Source organism: Panthera onca, chromosome D4 (genome assembly GCF_046562875.1).
Source record: "Panthera onca isolate mPanOnc1 chromosome D4, mPanOnc1 haplotype 2, whole genome shotgun sequence".
Lineage (NCBI taxonomy): Eukaryota > Metazoa > Chordata > Mammalia > Carnivora > Felidae > Panthera > Panthera onca.
This window is the reverse complement of record NC_138351.1, coordinates 29,670,251-29,686,118: the sequence shown is the minus strand read 5'-3', so window position 1 is coordinate 29,686,118 and position 15,868 is coordinate 29,670,251. Positions and strand designations below refer to the sequence as shown.

The window sequence follows — 15,868 nt, the reverse complement described above, 5'->3', positions numbered from 1 at the left end:
AGGAGGAGTCAGCCAGGGGAGGAGGAATTTCAGGCAGAGGGAAAGCATGTGCAAGGTTCATGGGGCCTAGAAAGAGTGTGATGTATTTACAGAATGGTGAAGGATATGGTCAGGCTGGGAGCACGCTATTATTGGGGAGGGACAGAGGTGCCAAGCAGCCAGCAGAGGCCAGATGATCAATAGGTTCTGTGTGCTCTGTTGCTATGGAAAATTCGTATGTTGAAGCCCTAACCCCCAATGTGACTCTATTTGGAGACAGGACCTTTAAGTAGGTAATTAAGGTTAATGAAGTTATTAGGATGGGCCCTGGTCCAACAGGAATGGGGTCCTTACAAGTAGAGGAAGACACGCCAGAGCTCTCTCTCCACATATGCAGAGGAGAGGCCATGGAAGGACATACTGAGAGGTGACCATCACCAAGCTAGGAGAGAAAGGTCTCCCCAGAACCCAAGCCTGTCAGCACATTGATCTTGGATTTTTAGCCCCCAGAACTATGAGAAAACAAGTGTTGTTTAAGCCTCGCAGTCTGTGGCATTGTGTTATGGCAGCCTGAGCTAAGACACCTGTGAAGGAGTTTAGATTTTCATCAGGGTTGATGACAAGTTATATGATACAATCTTGCAGCTAACTCAATTCACTTCTCCCTATGGAATGCCACTTTCTATCTCCTCATTCAGTGATTTCCCCCTCCCCACTTTGCCCTGCTTGCTAATGTTCAGTGCTGCACAGCACAGTCATCTGGGCAGCCAAGTGGCCAGTGTGCCTCATGACCTCTTCCCTGGTGACATCCACTGCTGGCCAGGAGAGTCCTGTGAGCCAGTGCACCCTTCCCTGCCCCAAAGAGCCCTCCTCTCATGCTTGGGAGGTCTGCTGCACACACTCAGACCTCCCTTCAAGGAAGGAGCTAGAGTGACCCACGTGCTCTGGAAATGTTTCCAAACTTTGTGCTAAAATCCGGAATGGCCACTTTATTTCAGACCAAAGTGTTTTCACGTATAGAAGAGTTATTGCCCAGACAGTAGAGGGTGATGAGGTGGGTTGTCTTCTGCGCCAGGTTAAGGGGAAAGGAGGGATAAAGAATCCTCAACTCCTGCTTTCCCTTTGAGGCCCATGTCAGAAGTCACCTCCTCCAAGAAGACTTTCTGGATCAGCTCAGACCTGACCTCTCCCACCTTTGAAGCCATACAATATTCGGTGTTTACCTCTCTCTTCTAACTTGTTGTCTGCTGTGTGCTTTTCTTATCTTCACAGTTCAACTATGACCTCTTTCAGAGCAGGGTTGTGTCTTACCCATCCTATTATCTCTACAGGTCTAGCACAGATGGACACACAGAAGGTATGCAGCTGTGAGATGAGGCCAGACTGGCTTCATGTCTCTGTTAGTGGAGATGGACATATTCAGGGCAGTAAGAGGCAGGACCTATGCGATGAGACTCAGGCGTGATCCCCTGGAACTATGGGCAGGGGCAAAGCCAAAGGAGGAGCACTTCATGGGGATGGAGATGATGAACAGAGAGATCATCATTACATGCCTGAAATAAATTTCACACTTATCAAGAATAGCACAAATCTGATTGTCTCAGGACAGAAGCACCTGAGAAAAGGGATGTTGATAGAGACTCATTGATATTAGCCTATTTAACCCTTGCTAAATGTCTACTGTGCGTCAGATGGTGGAAAATACAAAGAGAATGAGAGCAGAAAAGGAGAACTGGTATTTCTTGCACAAGCTCCATGTGTCATTCATAATTTTCCCATTCACAGTGCAAATGTTTACTCTTATACCTATTTTCCAAATGAGGAAACTGAGGCTCAGGGAGGCTACATAAACTACCCACACTTACAGAGCTGGTGAACAGCAGAGGTGGGATTCCATACCTGGTCTGACTCCAAACCCAGCCGCCTTTCCCAGACCTGCCACGTGGCTGCTCTTCACTGTGTGGCAGGGGACACAGGGTGCATGCTGCAGGCCAAGGGGCAGAGAGGGTGGGAGGGCGAGTAAGATGTAGCTTCGTTCGGGAAGAGGTCACAGTCTAGTTGAGAGGTTCGAGGGAAAAAGAAAAAAGTGAGGGAAAAAGAGGCAGGTACCAAATACTGGGGGAGTTCCAAGCTTCTAGAAGAGTAAGTATTGGATTGTGAGTGGACTGATCAGTCTGGGCTATTCAGAGTAGGTGATCTTGAGCTGGTTAGTGAAAAACAAACAGGATTTCAACAGGCAGAAGGAACTCGAACAAAACCACACAGGTATGCACAAACTTGAAGATTTCAGAAAATGTTAACTAGTCCAGTAAGCGTGTAAGGGGTGGGGAGGGCAGGGAAGAGAAGTGACCAAATATTCGGAACTAAAACATAAGCAGGAACCAGTTTAGCTGCCATATCCTCATTAGCACTGGCATCCAATTCTTTAAAGCAGAGGTTGTAAACTGGGAAAGTGTTGCCCATACCTCTGGGTATGTTCGCTTGGCATAGTATTCTTTAAATTACTAAATTTCACATAAAAATCCAGATTGAGAACTTCCTTTAAACAACTACGAGTCCAGGCTCCCCCGAGCCCTCCCGTCCACACGATGACAACTGGCCCTCACTGATGCGCAGCTCCCAGTTGGCCTGAGTCCTCACCGCTCCCTAACCTATTACACCAGCCGCGTTTCAGTCTTCATTAGTTGCCAGCAGACATCTGAGATGACAACTCCCGATTTAAATTTTTATCTTATTAGTAAAGAACCAAAACCATACACAGTCAACATCACCACAACCATAACCACAAGGGAGTGCCTGGGTATGCCACAGCCTGACCCGAGCTCCTAGTCTCTGCTCGAATGTCCACTATCAGAGAGCCCTCTAGTGCCTTCTAAAACTCAGCTTCCCACCACTCTCTCCAGCTTCATCTGCCTTCCAGTCCTCACCACCTGACGTGTTACAGATGTGTTTGTCTGTTTCCCCATTCTCTCTCCTATCCCTGCATTGAGAACCCCCAGGGCTCAGGGACTTTTCTCTGTTTACACAGCTCTCTCCCCAGCAAGCAGCACAGTCCTGGTGCACAATAAGCCCTCTACATATCTGTTGAATGAACAGATGCCTGTGAAGAGAATCTGACTCTGGGTGGGGAAATGCTTAGGGTCACTGTAAACCTACCTGCTGTGCTTTGGCCCAGAACACATCTTCCAAGTGAGTGGCGAACCCTTCGCTCAGCCACTCCTCCGTCCAGTCCCGGGCCCCGATGGCTAGGCCAAACCAGGCGTGAGCGATTTCATGGCAGAGACGGGTCCCACAGAGATGGCTGTTTCCCGTCAAGACGCTCTGAGAGAGGAAGATGATGTGTGGGCTGTGGATAATGGGGGAGAAAACACACGGAGTCTTGTTAGAGCCTGCCCTCGTGGTTGCCCCATGGGGCGGCTTTCTCAGCCTGGCGAGCCTGTTATTATCATGTGCATGCCAGATCATGACGGATAGGCTTGCAGCTTAGATGCTTTCAGAAACAAATAAAGTGGCAGTTTACGTTTCTGGCAGCGGTTCAGGTGGCCGTTTGTGCCAAGCAGTCGTCTCCGTCACCCAACGGCTATTACCTGTAATGAGTAACCTGCACCAAAGTTTTATGCCGAAGAAATTACAAGGCAATGGAAGCATTTACTCTGAAATCTGGACTGTAAAAGAAGAGCAGGTGTGAGACTGTGAAGCCCATGCTGTCAAGAGAGTGATCAAAGAAGCCCCTTCAGCCAAAAATCCGAGCAGCTTACACGCAAATTGAGAAGTCATGCAGAAGGACAGGAAAGGCCGAGAAGAATGGAAGCAAAAATTTTCCATTTCGGACTGGGGCTGGTTATGGAGTTAACACACCAACAGGTGCCGTGGATGGGTGAGGTTTCTGAGAGACTCAGATGAAGGCGCAGTCTCTGCAAGGCAAAGATTTTCAAAGGTATCATCTCCTATCTGTAGCTGCTTATACATTCACATGACATAACAAAATTAGGCAGGGGGTAGGGGGAGCCAACACTCCCAGGTGTGCAAACGGCCCCAGGGCTGGCCCCAGCTGGGGAGATTTATCTAATCTCATTTTCCATACCTTGTTTTAAAACCCCAAATACCATGATTAGATTGCATAGACAAATGGGAGGAAGGGAGGCTGAAAAAAAGAAGAGGCAGATAGAAAACCTCCTCTGCTTCCACCTTCCACATTTTTCATTTATCCAGGACTTGTTTACACTTTTATTAATGAAGAATTTGCTTTAAAAAAAAAAAAAAAATCCCTCCTCCTTCATTTGGACAAGAACAGTTGGGAAACCTCCCAAATTAAGAAACTGTACACACGGGTTCCCTCCTTCAAAAGCCATTTGTTTGCTACCACGCCGGCTCTGCACAAGCCGGGACTGCTCGCAGATTTGTCCTCCGCCCCCACGGCCACCAGTAGAGAAAACCCCACCTGTATTTCCCTTGCACAACATCGCCCATTCAGCTCGGAGAGCTCCAGTGAAATCGTAGGAGCCACGTGTGCCAAAATAGACAGCTTTCATGTGAAATAATAACAGGGCAAGCACGCAAATGAAGTGTCTGCCAGGCCCTCAGCAGAGTCCACCAGAAACCCCAGGAATTAAAACGTGTGGTTGGGGCACTTAGGATGCGGCGGGTGGGGGAGGGGGGCAATGCAGCAGCCACCAGCAGTAGTTCAGAGGACAAAGTCAGAAAACAAAAAAGGAAGGCAGGGAAGAAGGGAGGACAGGAGGGCCGATGGAAGCAAGGGAGGAAGGAACTGACAGGCACAGGAGCTAACCTTCTTACTGAGCAAGTCACCCCATAGAGAAGACAAACTGTGAAACCTGGCATTTTCGAGTAAATGACCCCTTGCTCTGGCATGTGCAGCGCTACAAAGGAAAGCCACAGAAATGTACCAAGTAAATAACATTCCAGACATACTGCTGGCAGCGCTTGGCCCTTTTGGCTAAAACAAAACAGAAGTAACTGCAGGCCTTGTAAACAGGCTCAAAGAGGAGTCTGCATCGGAAGGGTCTGCTGGCCAGAGACACAGACGGTGCGCACGTAGTTACAGAGACTGGACGACTGACCCGTCCACTCAACCCACGAAGGTTACACAAGCTGATGACTGTGAAGTCACGGCCAGACTGTCCACGAAGAAAACGCCTGCCCCGTCCTCGGTGATGGCTCGCTGTTCTGTCCCAACGTGGAAGTCCAGCCAAGGCCCATTTATGCAAATATCAAAGTCTACAGAGCCTGAAGGAATGCACAAAAGCAGCTGCGTGGGGGGTGAGGGGTGGCTGTGCGCTTTCCTGCCCTTTAATCTTTTCCCTCCTAGGGCCTTTGTTGTCTCCGCCAGACCTCCCTCCCCACCTGCCAGTGCTCTGGAGACTCCACCCAGCCTGGCCTCCGTGCGTCTTGGCCGGGCTCAGCACGGGACCGGACCGGCGTGGCTGGAATCCTACGTTCCCACTTCCCATCCCCAGGCCCTTCTTCCTAGCCAGGAATAAATGGATTTCCTACTGTCTTCGGAGAAAGATCAAAGCTTAAACATCCTCCTGGGTCGGAAGGAAGGGTGTTTCATTTGATATAAGTGACCCTATTATCAGTGGAAAACATGACCTTCTCCCTGAAAAGCAATTTTCCAGTTGAGAACCAGACCCCAAATCCTCCTGCAGTGGAGTCTGCACTCTGAGCTTGGCTTTTTAACTGTGGGCGACTCTGGGGTGGTACTTCCCTATGAAGGAAATGGCTTCTTTCTTAAAACTAAATTTAAAACATGGATTAAAAATGGAGTAAGGTTTTGATAATCTTTCTCAAGGGTTATGAACAAAATTCTGACACAAAAGGACCAATAGAATTTACTTTCAAGGAGAATTTCCTCCTCTCGACCCTAAATGTCAGAATTGCTCGTGTTATGTACGATTTTTACCCTGTTGTTTTTTTTTCAACAGTGAGTGAGGAAAAGTATAATGCTCTTAAACTCACTTTAAGGAGTAATATTAAATACTCCTTTACCGGCAGATAATCTACTTCCTGCCCACCTTCAAAACAGGATGGATGTTTAGAATTTTCTACTTCTACCTTAACCTTGATTTATAAGTTTCACCCCTGGGCTCCTCACACATTCCCGCATTCTCAGAACCTTATTCATGGTCCTAATCAGCCAGCGGGTCATCCGTCTTCACTCTGACAAGGCCCATTTGAAAACAGGTTGTCTTGTTTCCCCCTAAAAGGGCCTGTGTCAGCTGCCTCTACAATATGCCAAATTGTCGATTCATCACTGCAAAGGATGAAGATAATCACTTCAAAGATATCTTCATCCTAAAAACTGTTTTCTTTTTAAATTCACAGAGTTTATCACTTTTCCCAAATAAGAGATGGGCAGAAAAGTAATACTTCCAACTCTCAAAAAGCAGAAGCCTCCTGGGTTGTATCATAAATTCTCCCTTGCTACAAGTGGTCGGAGGAGGACGGGGGGCAGAGGAGGGGGGCGGCACAGAGCGACGGCAGGACACGTGTTCCCATTCTTTCCCAGGAGACCACCAGCGGGGCTGCTCCCGACAGAGGCCACGTGGTGGTGGATGTCTGCTGCCTTGCCCCTCGAGATTAAAAATATCATTTCTGGCCTGAAAACAGCTTCCCAGGACTGTTCCTAAAAGCTACCTCTCCATCCAGATTAGAAGGCTGTGTCTGTTAATGTAAAACATGCTTCTAGCAGAGGAGGAAGGAGTGCCTTCATTACTCTCAAGAGCTGCTCCAATCCTTCGGGAGGAATTCAATTTGGAACGGAAATGGAGAATTTCATCAGATCTTAAGCAGGGGCTGGTGTGTGATTTATTTCAGCTTTGTCCAGGGAGACGTGACCAGCGTGGCCCATCTTGCTGCCCAGGGAGAGGTACAGCACTTAGGGGCTCCAGCTCCACGCTACCGCCCAGCAGGTCAGAGCAGGCTGCGGGTGGGACCGGGACAGGAAATGGCTTTTGGTTAAGGCCACCCCTCCCATCATACTGGAGCTGATCCCAATTCCCCCGGGGTGGGGGGGTGGGGGGAGGAGGAGCAGATTCACTTTTTCTACAGATCCTTGGGAGGGGCATCCAGGAAACAGATTTATACTCTTCGAGCTTGAACTTCTTAGCGGTTCAGTTTTTCACAATCTCAACAATACGTGGACTCCAATGTCCCATTATGGGGAGGAAGGAAGAAACCAGGAAAGAGGCTCTTTTCCCTGCAAAGTCAACCTGGATAGTTTTAAGGGTCTCATAATCATGTGAAAGCAGCTTTTGCTTGCATGACTTAATTACTTGCGAATTTAATTTGGACAGCTAAAAGTAAATTCGTAGTAGCCTGGGGCAATCTGCAAAGGGAGACCAAATCTTAGTTACCACTCCCTAAGATTCAGAATGTGTTTTCTCTTTCATCCTTAAGGTTAGCGTGATACATGTCAAGCACTTCAACCAATGTGTTCACAAACAAAAATGCTCAATCTGGAGCCCCTCTTCTCTGCAATGAAATCCTGTAGTCCCTATCTCTGGCATGCAGTCTGATGTAGGGGAGGCATCTGTGGTCCCAAAGGCAAAGGGGTGGCCCAGATGACCTGGAGAGCCCCTGCTCCCATCTGGCTCCGAGACTGCTCAGTAGGAACTAGTTATGCTTCATTTGCCCCATCTGGCATCCCACTGTGGTCACACAAGGTAGTCTTTACACTGGACCTGTAGGAGATGAGGGAATGTTCTTTCAGGGATATGGGACTTTCAGGAGCTTGAGGTAGAAACCAGCTCTAAAACCTTGACGAAAACCTACTACATCTGATCAACACTGAGATCTAGGTTTGGGAGAAAAGGCTAACATTAGTATAAGTTTTCCTTTAAAAATTCTGAATAGCAAACAGGTGGCAAAACATCTACTCATTTTCCTAAATGAATTCAGGTTTTTAAGTTTTTATTTATTTATTTTGAGAGAGAGAGGGAGAGAGAAAGAATCCTAAGCAGACTCTGCTGTCAGCGCAGAGCCTGATATGGGGCTCGAACTTATGAACTGTGAGATCATGAAATGAGCCAAAACCAAGAGTCAGACGCTCAACCAACTGAGCCACCCAGGCAATCCTACCTAAATGGATTTTGGCTGAAACTACCAACATAACTACAGCAGAGAGTGACTAAGAGAATCCCCAGGCCACATTCCAGAGGCTTCTACCAAAAGCAAATCTTCCTTCTAAAGATTCATATTGCTTGAGTGCTTCCTATGTGCTGGGCACTATATGATATATATATCATCTCATCTGATCTATCTCATGACCTCAGGAGATAGATTTTATTATTATCCTCATTTTACAGATTCTGAAAGTGAGGTAGAAAAAGGTAAAGTGACTAGCTGAAGGTCACATAGCGAGCAAGTAATGGAGTATTTCTATTCATACAGTCTTGACCCTGAAGCCTTACTCTGCCCAACTCTGCCCAGGGTCATTTGGTTTAGATCTGCAACTTCTGGGCTCCCATCCCTCTGTGCTAGCTCAAGCCCAGTGGTGCAATAATGTCCTTGATGGAGCCCCATCTTCAGAGTCCACCCAAGGGAAGCCACCAGCCATGCCCTGGGACCTCTGTTCCCTAAATGTATGTCACAGCCAGAGCCGGCCAGGGTTACCAGACTTTTGATTGGTAGACCTTCAGCCTCTTCCTTGTGGGAAAGCAGGTGAGGATGGAAGGGACAGGGGGCAAAGCGAGGAAAACATTACCACTCCACTTCTGATGCCTTCAAAGGGCCTAAATTCCTGAATGTAGCACCTCATTCTTTCTAACCCTGCCCTATGCCAGCAGTCCCTCGTGGACCACCACAAGGGGATGCTTAGATAAGCAGGTGCAAAGGTGCTTAGGCCCATCCCTAGGAGGCCAGGAACACGCCAGACTCTCCCTGCCTTCTATCTCCCACCCATTTTTGCTAACTCTTGATGTTCCTTTTCCTAAATAGACTTTATTTTTTAGAGTTGTCTTAGGTTCAAAACTTAGGTTCTGCAAAAACGGAGCAGCAGGGAACAGAGAGTTCTATATACCCCTCTGCCCACAAATGTATAACCTCCCCTACTATCAACATCCCCCACCAAAATGGTGCATTTGTTATTGTAATTGATGAATCTACCTTGATGCATCATTTTCACAGTCTACAGTTTACATTAGTTTCACTGTTGGCGTGAGGCATTTTCTATGGGTTTGGACAAATGTATGACATGTAACCACCATTATAGCATCACACAGAGTAGGTTCACTGCCTGCAACAATCCTCTGAAATTTTTTTCAAGAAGAGATGGTTTAAAGCAGGTCGCAAGCTCAAAGGTTTACAGGAGCCAAGAACATAATACAATGAGGGATGCAGAGACGGGGGAAATGGATAAAAAGATAAGGGGAGTAGACAAAAAGATGGGAGGAGCACACAAGGAGATAGAGAAATAGACAAGGAGAGGGGGAAGGAGTCAAGGAGAGGGGGAAACAGATCAAATGAGAAAAGCAGATTACAAAAGGAAGGAGGAAATAGACAACAAGATGGGAAGCAAATAACAAGATGAAGGAAGTAGATTAGAGGGGGATAATAATATAGGGAAACAGGTAACTACAAGATGGAAGTAGAAAACAATAGGGGGAAATAGGCAGCAATTTTTTCAAACCCCAGGTCAAAGCAAATAAACCTATGGACAGGAGCTACAATCTTTCTCCTCTCTGGTTTAAAGCAATAACCTTAGGTGAAGAAGCTCATGGTTTCATTGCACACTGAGGTGTGTATCCTACCAGGGTTCAGTATGGGGCTCATGGAAGACAGAGAAAGGCTCAATAGCTGAGCACAGATGACAGCTGGGAAGAGAGATGGGGTTCCAAGTGAGGCACAAGGAGGGAAAAAGGGTTGGCGCTGGGGACACCAAAACATTTTGCCCGCTTCACAACTTTGTTTAGTGTTGGCCTTGGCCTCTTGCTAATGGGAAAAATCATAGCATGGCAGCAACAAAACACAGAGACCACCTCTCGTTCCAGCAAACACAAAGACCACTTCCGACTTGAGAAAACAGAGATTGTCTTTGGCAGAGTGCTTAGCTGTCAAAAAGCAGAGCAACAGACACCGTACTCCTGCACCGCTGGGCAATCAGTCCATTGGGAATGCTGTCTAGACCTCAGCCCTGAACGAAAAGTGGAGACAGGGCTAGCAATGAGCTATCAGGAGTTGGCTACATCTAACTGGGGCAACCCTGCCTGAGGAAGGTGGTGGCGGTTGGTATCTCGTGGTTATGCTGATCTAAAAGCTAAATAAAGCCACAAGTAAAGCTTAAGAATCATAGGTAGAACTAGTATTTGAATTATCCAACCAGATTTGGACTCCTTTCCTTCTGAATCCTAATGTGCAATGTCTACCTAAGGAGTCTTTGGATTTTCACAGACGAAAACAAAGAAAGAGCTTTTTTTCTTTTTTTAAGTTTATTTATTTATTTTGAGAGAGAGAGGGAGAGAGCACATGAGCTCGGGTGGGGCAGAGAGAGAAGGACAGAGAAGATCCCAAGCAGACCCCCTGCTATCAGTGCAGAGCCCCACGTGGGCTCAGACCATGAGATCGTGAGATCATGGCCGGAGCCAAAACCAAGAGTCGAACGCTTAACCAACTGAGCCACCCAGGCGCCCCAAGAAACAGGTTTTTTTGAAGTTACTGAACACTCTGATGTTTTGGACACCGGGGACCTACCCATACCAAAACTACATGAACAATATTTATTGTAGCTGAGCATGTCTTTTGAAATCACTAAATTACTTATGAACCAAGAGCTGTGTTCTGCAGGATCTGGAGAACTCTCCTGGTAAGTAATTACCAATTAAAACATGTTGGCAGCCTCCACTAAAGCACACGGATGACAAAATGTGATTCCACTCCTTTACCCCCTGCTCCCGTCCTCCCCAACCAGGGTGATGATGTTTGTTCCCATAAAAAGAGCTAATAAAATTAGCTTCCCCTGTGATACAGGGGAAATTTTATTTAATAAAATAATGCATTTTGCTTCATTCTCATATTAGCAACAAAATGGTGCTACTCAGCACCATAATATCTCATCCAGTCGGTTTTTGCTGCGTGTACAGGTCTGTCATTCGTGGCCAGGTGGAAGCCTGGAAAGCTGCTTCCATGAAGGAATATGTTCAGGCAGTTTGCACCACCCTCAGTAAGAACCACATGGTTATGGGTTTCCCTTGAAATATGGTGTGAGCACTCTTTGGATCCACAAACCACGTCCTCCCATGTTCCTTGTCTAGAGAAAGAAATTGCGGGAATTTCCCCAAGAGTACTTAGAAATTTAACTGGGGTGGAGGGGAGGTCATCCGTTGCTTCCACCACTGAAAGGCACTCTGGGAATCTGAAACCTCAAGATGTACTTAGGAATATGTTTAAGTGCTGTGCAGGGGGCTGATGAAAGCATACAGGGGGCAAAAAGGTGGGTCTGGACAGCGATAGGCCTGAACACAGCAGGGTGCTGCAAACTGATAGAATGACTCCTGGAAGCAGATCTGTGAAGAAGGCACAGGGTCCTCCTGCCAGACAGCCACACTGTCAGCTAGCTTCCAAAGCACTAGGGTACTCTGTGTAGGAACAAGCACCAGAGCTGCCTTAGGGTATGAGGTAACAGACTCAGATCTCTAAATCAAAGGTAGATCCAGGAAGACAGAATTAAAGGAAGCTGAGTTCAAGTACTCCCTGCTGGTTGGTCCAATGGTGGTGGTGGTAGTGGAGAAAAATGAGAGGAAAAACAAAATGATGATGGTAAACTCTGAAGACCTTGCTTACTCTCACCCAGGCATGGTTCTAAATACTTTACATTCACTAACCCGTTCAATTCTAACAATCCCGTGAGGGAGATATTACTATCCCCCATTTTACACACAAATAAACCAAGCCACAAAGATGTTACATCGCTGGTCCAAGATCCCATAGCAGATGTCAAATCTGACTCAAACACAGGCAGCCTGGCTTATGTATGTGTTTTGCTTGATCAACATCAGTGTGTTTCAGAATCATCCAGAGGTAGGGTTGCTAGATAAATACAAGACACCCAGTTAAATGTGGATTTCAGATAAACAATGAATAATTTTTTAGGGTATGTCATGCCCCGTGCATTATCTGCTAAACCTGGCAACCCTACCTGGAGGGCTCATTAGAATAGATCATTGGGCCCCCACCTCCAGAGTCTGACTCACAGGCCTGGTTGGGGTCTGAGATTCTACATTTCTATGAGTTCCCAGGTGATGCTGATGTTGCTGGTCCAGGGATCACACTCGGAGAGCCACTGATTTACATTGTGGTGGCTGTATTGCTCTAATTAAAAAAAAAAAAAAAAAAAAAAAAAAAAATCCACCGTCAAAATTTCTAAGTGGGAATATTTCACCTTGAGATCCAGATTTTCTAATTATACTGAAAATTTGAAAGATTTGGCCACACTAGACCCATATTCCCATGTAGCAACTGCAGCTGAATAGCAGGTGACCCTTTGAGTGGGAGCCTGGGCCCTCAGACCCCAGCTCCCCACCACTCCTTTCTGTCTCCCCACCACTGGCTGAATCCACTTGTGTGTTTTTTCTCCCCCTTTCTTACAGCAGGATTAAGGGCAAAGTGAAATATTTCTTCTACCTGCGTCTCTATTAAAAGTAGGCAGAGAAGACGAAGTGTTCTAGGGAATCCTCTGCCATGCACTCATTTTCATCTGCTGCCTCACTCCTTATAAGCATGTGGATTTAATCTCTTAGTTTTTCATGAAACATTCTACTGTCAAACTTGTTGGTGTCTATAAAACAGTTTAGCAGACTCTTGCTTCGTGGAGAGGACAAAGACACAAACTCCTGCCTCGCTCAAGCCATTCACTACAAATTCCATATTACTAAGAGTGGAATTAATCAGGTTGATTGTATTTTTGAAATCCAAACACAGTTTCAATTATTACTAGTCACTAATGGCTTATAATGAAGGCAGAGCTTGTTAGCTAAGCAAACAACTGGCATGTTTGTTTAAAGTGTAAATAGAAGGGAAATTCATGAATTAAATGAATGAATTCGCTGATTGTTCTCTTTAGGCTGTAAAAGAGCATTCAGCTGCCACAATATATATCACCACCTTTGCTGAAAGGATTAGCCTGCTCAAGTTGTCTTTATCCGGTCAGGGATCTTCTTAGTAATTGCTCACGAAGTAAATGTCTCTCTGAGTTTTTGAAAGTACTCATCTGCATCAGTAAGTGCCATTAAGGACAAGGGATCACCTGACTGTTGGAGGCTCATAAATAACTTTGCTTTTAAGAACAATAGCCATATTCCCTAATCTTTATTTGACTCCACAAATAGACTAACAGCATGCTTGAGGATATAAACAGACAATATGCCTCATATTTTCCAGGGTGGTCCTAGAAAGTATGGGGCAGAGGGTCATTCTCAGAGGTTTTGAACTTAACAGCATTTCCCTTTAAAAGGTAATAAAGTGCACCAGAAACGAAAAATAAACAAATAAAAGGTTTCACTCTTCAGTCTTCTGGTTTTTAACTAAGCTTTTCATTTAACAGAAAAGACAACTCACACTGGTACACACGAAGAGGGGTTCTCTTCTTTCCTATAACAAGACGTCCGGAAGAGGGTGGTTGCTGGGGTTGGTTCAGTGACTCAGCAATGCCAGTCAGAGCTCTAGATCTTTCTATCATCCCATTCTGCCAGCCATCCTTCCTATTTTCACTTTCGTCCTCACACCTGCCACCTCATGGTCTCAAGTTGGCTACCGCAGCTCCAGGCATCACATTCATGTTCAACATAAAACAAAAAGGCAGGAGAAAAGGGGTGCTGTGCCAGCAATATCTATTCCTTTCATCAAGAAAGCAAAACTTGCTCCAGAAAGCCCAGAGCTGATTTCCTCTCACTGGTTACCCAAGGCTGTAAAGCAGCATGGGGAAGAGTCTCTTTGGCTTTTTCTGATTCCATGGCAGAGGTGGGCAGGAAGAAGGGGTTTGCATATAGGTGTAGGGCCAGCCACAGCACCCGAGTTCAGCCGTCCTTCTCATAGATGTTAAAGAGCCACTCCTTGGGTCTCTTAGAATGCAAATACTTTCAGAAGAGCTACTGTGCTAAAAGAATTCACCCTTAAGTGTTAGTAATGTATCTCATATTTTTCTAGACAGGAGGCAGTTTGAATGCAGGGACTGCAGGATGGGCAAGAGTATGTACTTCAAGGCCATATTCTACCTATTTCCCAACTTACCCTGATGCTGGCTGACATCTGGACTTTTATTTTACCTTCTTATCCTCCACAGAAGACTGAAACCCATTCAAGCTAAAGGCAGTGCTATCTATATATTATGTTGGTTTTTAAGAACTCAAGCTTTGGGGACAGAGCCATGGGTTTAACTCATGGTTCTCCCATTTACCAGCGGCAACACTGTATCAGTTTCCTGTTGCTGCTATAACAAATCACTACAAATTTAGAGGCTTAAAACAACACAAATCTCCATTTTACCATTCTTCAGGTCAGAAGTCTGACATGGGTCTCACTGCTTTTAGAAGTCAGGACATTGGGCCTTGTGTGTGTCAGGAGGGAGGTGACTGGAAGGAGGGGGGCATGGGTTCTTCCGGGGCATTGGTCGCATTCTGCTTCTTGATCAGGGTGCTAGTTACAAAGCTACATTCAGTTTGTGAATGCTCGATGAGCTGTACACTTAAGTTGTGCACTTTTCTGCAATGTGTTGTCCTTCAGTGAAAGGTTAAAAACAAGCAGACGAATATCTTGGGGGGAGCGGTCTCCATTTTCTTCTTGGAAAAATCAAGGCAAAGATTAAGCCAGAGTCCCATCAGTAGGGACAGGAACGAGACCAGAGACTGGGAAGCCTTCCCCTAGTTCTTTAAGCTGAATGTAGTCCAGGCCAGTTTCCAACACTAATTATGTATATATTTTAAATCTCTCGAGAAAACTTTTTTTTTTTTTTTATTTCTTTTGCCATAGAGTCACATTTCTATTGCAAGTAAAAGGTACCTTGTATCCTTCAGACACACCTGTAAAAACAGAACTGATACTGCCATATATCCATGTCTGCTTCATTTTCTTTCAGACACACTGGAAAACATGCCACAATAATAAGCCCCTTTTCCATCCTGGCCAGCTGGAAAATTACGTTATGATTGAAATGACATCATACAGCTATGACACTCAGCCAGCGGCCGCTCTGAGAAACCTGGGTGAGGCAGTGACAGCATGGATATGAACGCCACTCGCAATGAATCCCACCTTTTATTAGCAAATGACTTTTTTATTGCCATGACATTTTGAAAATGAAACTGTGGCAGCCACACTGTCGGAGGCCATTGATCACCCAACGTCCCCTATCGCCACAACTAACCACACTGGCCAAACAAGACAAGAACGGGACTAGGAGAAAGTTCGTTTTAAATAACTAGTTCCAAAGGCAAAAGACCAGGGGCTGAGGCCAGGCCCGCAGTGACTCTTAGGGGGTGGGTTAGCATTCCCTCTACTGCTATCAATTGTTTCTCAAGTGACCTCCAGTAGTAGTCATCATAATAATAGCATAAGGAGTAGCAGTAGTAGTAGAACCTACACTAATATCCTTCAATGTAGAATACTGACATTTCTGTAATGTAACACTCCAAGCAAAACCCAGCATGCTGATTAGGCAAATAAAAACAGGACAAGGCCCTGACTCTCCTCCATCTTTACAACTTTTGGGACGAACCACATGAAACTGCTGATATTTGACCATTCTCAACGTCCAAAGATGGGCGATCTCATATGGCTCATCCTATAGACTGTCCCTCCCCCACCCAAGATCCTGCTCTGCAGCAATGTCAGGAGCTGCCACGAGATCTGGGAAAATTCCCATACTTCTCAAGCAGCA

General features: G+C 45.9%; 1 protein-coding gene across 18 annotated transcripts in view; it reads right to left on the bottom strand.

The window, feature by feature from the left end:
• Positions 1-15,868, bottom strand: part of AOPEP (aminopeptidase O (putative)) — a 342,210-nt gene that overhangs the window by 150,274 nt on the left and 176,068 nt on the right. For all 18 annotated transcript variants that reach the window (XR_009603091.2, XR_013551794.2, XR_009603099.2 and 15 more), the window contains exon 6: positions 3,136-3,325. Coding sequence is in view for 15 of the 18 variants with exons in the window: in XM_060609897.2 (XP_060465880.1) it covers positions 3,136-3,325 (190 nt within the window). In the remaining 3 variants the exon portion in view is untranslated. The remainder of the gene's footprint in view (positions 1-3,135; positions 3,326-15,868) is intronic.